The following is a 7,889-nucleotide window of genomic DNA, read 5'->3' on the forward strand; positions in this document are numbered from 1 at the left end:
CAAACTAATTTTAATTTATAAAAATTATTTTCTGTTGGTGGAGAAAACTTAAAAATAAACACAAGCGTGAATGAAAGAATAATGTAAAAAAAATAAGAAATAAAAATCATTGTGTCACAAGAATTAGTATAAATGATATTATTCTCCTTGTTTGCATAAGAAAACTAAAATGACTTGTCAAACATAACCATAATATAATTGTGGTGACGAAGTTTTTGGAACTAAATAAGATCATAATGAATTCATTATTCTTAATCTTATCTTCAAAATTAATTTATAATTGAGCTAATTAAGACTTACATGCCGATTACTAACTAATATTTCTTACACAACTTGTAACCAAATTTGAAGTGAAATCTATTTTGGGTTATTTTCCACAAGAATCGCTGGAATATATCAAATTAAAAGCCTTTGATGAAAACAATTATTAAAATAATTAATAAATATAAAAAAGAAGTGAAACTATATATTTATTGCTTGAAATTGATTGCGGTGTGTGAGATAGACATTACTATGGTGAATTATATACTCAACTGATTCAAGTCGTTTCTCTTGTTCCAGTTTACTACCAAATCAACCTTGTAGATAATAAAAATGACTACATTGATAATTCATAACAGTAAAAAGTCCTGAGTATCTAAAACAAAACATTCAACTAAACACTAGCAAAAGTCAACTACAAATTTCCTGAATTGGAATTATCAATCATCTTCTAAATCCAAGCCTTTATCATTTTCACTATTATTTTGTCTGTAGAATTCAGTCCCCAAAATTAAAACCCCAGAAATATCTTTCCAAAACATCTTACTGTCTCTCTTGAAAGGAACTTTTTAGAATCATTACTGCTCCTGTTTGGTCTGCTACAACTGCTCCACTACAGCAATCCCTGTAGCAGGCAGAGGATGCTGTGGAAATAATAAGGGGAATTTATCATGATAATAAACAAGCTTCCAAAAACCAAAATATTGTGCAGAACACTAACACTAAATATGTTTTTCTTGAAAAAGGTTATTTTCATATGAAGATCATATTTCAGGAAGCAACATATGCAGGGAGTAGAAGAAAAATAAAAATACAAACACATACATAAACAGAGGAATCGACAGCCCCAACATATACAGAAAATTGAAAGTTGTAGTGCAATACAGCAAACGAGAAGAGTAATGAAGCAGAACACGAGCTGTTTCTATCTTCATCTTGAATAATATTACATCATTTTGGAAATAAGAGAAGAACACCATCGAACCTATTAAATATTAACTTACACCATTACATGCCTTCAAGCCTGTCACTTCATTTCTTCCTCGATCCATTTTGATCTTTTGTCTGTAGCGGCTCACTATCTTCTTATCTAATTCATAGTAGTCTCTCACTTTACTCAAGCGTTTTAAATCAAGGTCGATAAAATACACCTAATATAGATCAAATTGCAAATGAACTCAGATGTTCAATGTATAGAATTACAGCTAAAGCTCATTTTTATATAAAGGAAACCATAATTAAGAACCATATCATTCAGATTATGATATTCATGATGAAAACTTTTGCATGTTGGTATTGCTTTCTCTTTAACAAAAAATAAGTGCAATGAGTACAATACACCCAAAATTCCAACAAATAATAACAATGAAAGATTTCTGCCTACCTTAAAATCAAAGGTCTGCTTAGTTGACTCAAGGTATACATTATTGTACACCAATCCAGAATCCTCCTCATTCCTTGGTCTAAAACACAACATCAAACTGCAGTCTTTTGCAGTTGCTGCTATCAGGTAGTCCTTTACTATTCTCAAGCTTTCATCAAATGAAGCTGAATGCAAAGAGGCATATATTTTTGCCTGTTCTTCACTCAATTCCTTACACACCATGCACTGTTCAGAAGTAATGTTATAATATGCATGAATGACTCCTTCTATGTCAACACTATCAAGCTTCTGAACCTCCAGGAGCTTATCAAGAACTCCTGACTTTTGCAAAGCCTCAGTAACAAGATTAAGTAAGTTCTCTGTGCACAGACCATCATCAACTTCAATGACCGACTTAAGCTCATCTTCAAATTTTTGAGCAATACACACATCTGTATTTTTTGCAACACCTCCTAGACCTCCAAGTATGAGAGAGCCATTTAAAAATACACGGAAATTGTTTTGAGGAGTTATAAGGAGACCTTTAATAGCTTTCTGAATTCTTTCCGTAGATCCAGAGAATAGATCAAGGGGATTGTACTCACTTAGCCGTGATATCTGCATACATATTCAAAGAATTTTTGGTTCAGATTTAATGCTAAAAATAATTGACATTGGCAGTCATAACGTCAATCAAAAGACACAGAATTAAAAGCTGAGCCAAGAACTTATGAAAACAAGAAGTATGAACCATGTAGCCACTAGATAAATAAAATGTAAAATCGTGTGAGATGTACCTCTCCTTGATGCAATTTCAGTATTTGGTGCATTTCAAATCGTGTTATTCTCCTTTTGCTAGCATTTCCTTCAGATATGAATCTTGAAAATGGAAGGAATCCACATTTGGGCTACTTTTTGAGATAAAATATAAGTTATTGTTACAAACAAGCAAAAGACAAAGACCGAGAGGAAAGGGATGAAGGTGAGATGAAGATATTCAATATAAGCTAAGGTATTATTTAAGGAGAGAAAAATAATGAGACAATACCTTTATCTCAACAGATATGCAGGGGCTAGGTCTTGGACTTCCTGAAATGAAACAAGAAGCTTAATACAAAACTTTCAAAAATCTGTCAAGTTTATGTACTGACTTCTCAAACTTGAAATTGATGATATATGTTGGAAATCTCAAATTGACTAAAGGTATGACCAAACCAAATTGTAGTATATAGGTGAGTGCAGACTTTATCTTACAAGCTATTGAGTTAGATTTAATGTTTGTGAGGTTAAGCTTAAAACCTACTTTCTTAAAATATCTCAGCTAGGTATGATACAGTGCTACTACATATTGGATATTTAATTTAAAAGGGAAAACAGAAAAGTGTCAACAGGTAGAAGCAAGATCACATATCATTACCATGAGCAAAAAGTGAATGATCGGACATGAGAAGGCCAAAATCACAATGTGTATCAACCTGCGCAGCATCAACTCGCCACACAGGACGTTGATCAGTAACATTCTTCTCAACTAACTCAAGGAATTCCCTGGTCACCAGGATGTGCGTCTAACAAATACCAAAGAGTAATAGGTCAAGGATCAGAAACACAATCAACAACTTTCTCACTCAACATCTTAGGCACTTCATTCCAGAAATCAAATCAAATCAATTCAATAAACCTATTTTCATCTTTAGCAAAATTGTTCAGAATGGAGACTACCAATAACCATCTTAAAATGGTGCGTTAGGCAGCACCTGATTTGGAAACCCTAAGTTAGAAAACATGATAATGATGAAAATTGATTCGTTTCCGTGATTTGTGACAATCATTAGCTTTTCTAGTTGTTGTAATTAGAACAATGGTTCACACTTTCCTAGTTACAGCTAGGATTTAGACCTAAGTCCATCTCAAAAGCTAGTTCATTAAGTGAAAATTGTCTCCCACTCATAAATACTAATGTGGTCACATTACTAGTCAAGGAATGATCTCCAACACATGTGATAAAAATTAACACTTCCAGTCAATAAAACAACTTTCAATTATGGGTTTCTGACAAAAAATCTAGAAGAGAGACAATGCAAAGTCATTGACTGACATTCATACATACATACATACCCCAGCATCAACATAATTGGAACCAAGTAAGGGCTTCATGACATGCTCCACATATAGTTGACCAACAATTTCCTTGTCAGAAGAGGAAATAAGTTGATCCACATCTTTCCAGAGGATACGTTCTTGAGGAGTCAAAGCTATGCTATTCCTCACACTCACACCCTTTGCCTCCAATCCATTCTTCGGAGCCTTACGTAATCGGATCACTTTCCCAATCTACGCACACAAAAATGCACATTAAAATTTGTTTGGGGTTCATCCAAGCAAACAATTCAGTTGCTACAAGCATAACAAAGAAAGAAAGAAAGAAAGAGAAATAAAGAACACACAAAAGAAGGAGAGGATCCAGCGTAAGCGAGCACAAGATTAACAGCTCCTTCTCCTCTGTAAACCCAATCAGCTGCATCCTCCTCTTTCAAAGTGAGTGCCATCTGTTTCACAATCAAATCTTGTCAAGCATTTCATCAAACACTAACACCACAATCCAAAGAAGAAAGAGTACCTTTTCTTCAAAAGGGAGAAAATTGGAATGCAGCCACTACTCCCAAGTTCTAACCACAGGAACAAAACCAATTTGACATTAAAAGATGCTAAATTATGTTGTCTTTGATTCTGTTCGAAAAGAAAAAATGCTAATGTTATCTTAGTTTCTGTTCTAAACAGTAAGAAGGGGAATATAATAACCAACTATGCAAAAGAATCACATGCTGTCTCTCTGTTAGAGCTTTACGTGTCGATGCTCACAAACAAATAATTAACGAATTACTCGATATCGGATTAAATGAATTTTTTTCCTTAATTTTCGATAAATTTTAAAATTAATCTATTTTAAAATTTTGGATTAAATTAGTCTATTATCTTTCGTATTACGTAAATTTAATTCTTTTAAATTTTATTAGGTTTATTTGATGTTTTATATACATTGTAGGAGGATTGTATTTGAGTTGTTTATACTATTTGACATATTCTTATTTCAATTTTAAGTCAAATACTATTATGAAACATGTTTGAAATGTCAAATAAACTTAATAAAATTTGATTAAAATGATTAAATTCACATATTTTGAAAGATGAAGAACTAAATTGGTTTAAAATTTTAAAATGAACTAATTTTAAAATATTCATTTAAAGTTAAGTGACAAAAAATATATTTAATTTTTTTTAATCAATGAGAAAATTAATGATATTTAGGTAAAAGTTATGGAGAATCATAATACTATTAATATAGACCGTAATTGTATCTTAGCTATACAATTACCAGTATTAAATACTCAATTTTGAGAAAAAAAAATGTTTCGTGTTAATATAACAAATATTAAATGGATATTACTTGTAACGTTATAAAATTACTAATGAAAGGAAAATTGTATAAAAATAGTATTTTTTTTTACTGAAAAATAATAGGAAAACATATTAAAATATGTAGAAACATTTACCTTTGTTCGGATTGAGTAAATATTTATAAATGATTTTTTTTATAAATTAGTTTATGTATCGTTAAAAATAAAAAATTAGAAAAATGACAGAAATTCTCCAAATTTATAACACTTAATTTTGAAAGGTCAGATAGTTTTTTTTTTTTTTTATCAAACGGTTCATGTAATATGAACTTCTTTTATGAGAAATGAATACGTAAAAGTGATTTTAATGTGTTCTGCAACAAAATATAATAGGCACAGATAATGTCGTGATTAATATATAAAAATAATCATGACATATCAAAACTTGTTTTTTTTGAATGCTTTTGAAGTATATATATATATATATATATATATATATATATATATATATATATATATATATATATATATATATATATATATATATATTGTTTTTTGTTTATTTATTGAATAATTTAATTTTTCAAACATCACAATTTTCTAATTCAATTTTAGAGACTAAATAGAAAACCTGTTATAATTCGAAATGACTTTTTAAAAATAAATCAATAAAAAAATTGTAGTTAATTTAATTTTTATTATAGAATAAAAAATTAAATTAATTAGATAATATATTGAATTATTAAAATATTATTGATTAAAATTTAATTAGAAAACCGTAATATAAAATAATTAATTATGATGACATAATTCATAAATTAAAAATAAAATTAAAAGATTATTTAAAACTTTAAAATTTATTTACTTAAATAATTATTTTTTGTTGACAAAATAAGCCTATCATCTATCCATATCCATGCGTGGTTTTTATGATGCCAAAGTCAATTGAAATTATTCTAGTGGTGTTAATCTAGAATCATTGTATTCCAACTCTTGAAATCAACCTAATCCAATTGTTTTGAACATTAACATTATTAATTAGGATAAGTATGAACTAAGAATAGTTTTTCTATAACTCAATAATTGATTATCTTATTTATCCAATCAATTATGTTGTTCACTAGAGTCATTGGATTTCAAATATGAACTTGATAATCGATTATATTACTTCTCTAATCAATTTATTTCAAGAGCATTATTGTCTTTGTAAACAAACCTTTATTAACATTTTGAGACATGACATTTTTTTAATTTTAGGCTATTGAAATATTGAGAATAAAGAATTCTTTAGATCTTGGAAGATCACATTGATAGATTTTCTATGATTCTTGAAGAAGCTTTGAGGATGGGTGTGATTTTGAGAGTTGCTTGTCATTAAGGAATAATGGTAAATTTTGCAAATTAAGGTGTATTGGTTCCTTTAATTTTTTTTGTATATTTCATTTCTTTATAGTGCCTTCACTATGTGGTAAAATTTTGATTACAATTATCCATAACATTGCAATAGGATATAATTGCTCTCCATCCAACAATCGTAAATATTCAAATACCAATTTTTAAAAAAAGATAACAAAAAGTTGGTTAAATTTTAAATTTTTCATATTTATTACTAAATATTAAAATAATTTACTTCATCAAGTATCAAGTTTTTTTTTGTTTTAATCCGTTTATTATTTTGTGTTTATTTCATTACTCATTATATTATAATAAAACATAAATATTTTATTTAAACCTATCACTAATTTATTATGTTTCTCATCTAACCATATATATTTGTATTAATGTTTATGAAATATTTTATTATGTTTAGGTTACAAATATAGTAAATGTTAAAACATTTACTATAGAGTAACTTTCTTCGGAGAAAGAAAGTCATAAGCAAATTTTATTGTTTTTTCATGTTTTTTTTCTCTCACTATTTGTGATCGTAGTTAGAAATAACACACAATTTAAGATGTAATAGCTTATATTGTTATTTACTATATTTATATTTTTTCAGTGCTTAATTACGAAATTGGAATTTATTACGTTATATAGTTTGATCTTCAAAATTTTAATAATAAATAGTTATAGTCTTCCTAACTTAATTATGATTTTCTTTTGTTTATATGTTAAACGATAAGAGATTTTAGGTTAGTATTTAAGTTATTTACATCATTTAATACGTTTCAATTTAAATATCAGTTTAAAATATTATTTAACATATAAAAGTAATATCATTAAGTTGAAATGACTATACATTTAATTTTTAAATTTAGGATAAAAATATATTAAAATTTGAGACATATATTAATTTTACATATACCTTATATATTTACATATTTATTTATTTGTTGTATGATAATTTTATTTTTAAAATAACATAATATAAGATATTGTTTTGATTTCTGGATTATTGAAATAATATTTTTAGAATTAATCATCGCATCTAAAATATTATTTAATTAAGAGTGCGGTGTTGTATCATTATTTTGTTTGTAAAAGACCGTCTTAAAAATTCAATAAAGAAAATGTGTTTTTAAATTATTTTTGAAAAAAAAGATTGTTAAAAAGCTGAATTAATATTTAAGAGTCGAGAGCGGTCTCTGTAAGATCATATTTAAATTAAAATTAAATTTTTTAACCAGTGTTAATATAAAAAAATTATAAATTAATTTGATATGGGATATCTTAAAATATATTGTTCAGACAAATTGACGAAGAGATGTCGACGAATTAAATGAGTTTATAACATGAAAAAAATGAGGTCGACGAAGACATTAGGAAGAATAAGGAATTGATTAATGAGTAAGACAAAGTTAGAAGCCACCGTATGATACGTGTATATAAAAAATAATAATGTTATAATAATTAAATTTTGACAATTTTTT

The 7,889-nt window shown here is 27.7% G+C and overlaps 1 protein-coding gene across 1 annotated transcript; it reads right to left on the reverse strand.

Moving 5' to 3' along the window:
- Window positions 1-584: 584 nt before the first annotated feature.
- On the reverse strand, window positions 585-4,439 carry LOC114192992 (inositol-pentakisphosphate 2-kinase-like). The gene is made up of 9 exons (XM_028082677.1): window positions 4,242-4,439; window positions 4,069-4,170; window positions 3,740-3,955; window positions 3,042-3,189; window positions 2,673-2,713; window positions 2,422-2,532; window positions 1,646-2,242; window positions 1,266-1,412; window positions 585-905 (listed from the first exon to the last, which is right to left on the reverse strand). The coding sequence occupies exons 2-9, from the start codon at window positions 4,168-4,170 to the stop codon at window positions 861-863; spliced, it is 1,407 nt and encodes a 468-aa protein (XP_027938478.1). The 5' UTR covers window positions 4,242-4,439; the 3' UTR covers window positions 585-860.
- Between the last annotated feature and the right edge of the window lie 3,450 nt (window positions 4,440-7,889).

This window comes from Vigna unguiculata, chromosome 8 (genome assembly GCF_004118075.2).
Source record: "Vigna unguiculata cultivar IT97K-499-35 chromosome 8, ASM411807v1, whole genome shotgun sequence".
Taxonomy (NCBI): Eukaryota; Viridiplantae; Streptophyta; class Magnoliopsida; order Fabales; family Fabaceae; genus Vigna; species Vigna unguiculata.

Coding starts and splice junctions, on each gene's coding strand:
- LOC114192992 (XM_028082677.1), bottom strand. CDS start 4,170: ATGGCACTCACTTTGAAAGAGGAGGATGCAGCTGATTGGGTTTACAGA. Junction 2,533..2,672: donor GCATATCTGTTGAGATAAAG/GTATTGTCTCAT, acceptor CTCAAAAAGTAG/CCCAAATGTGGATTCCTTCC. Junction 2,243..2,421: donor TGAAATTGCATCAAGGAGAG/GTACATCTCACA, acceptor ATATGTATGCAG/ATATCACGGCTAAGTGAGTA.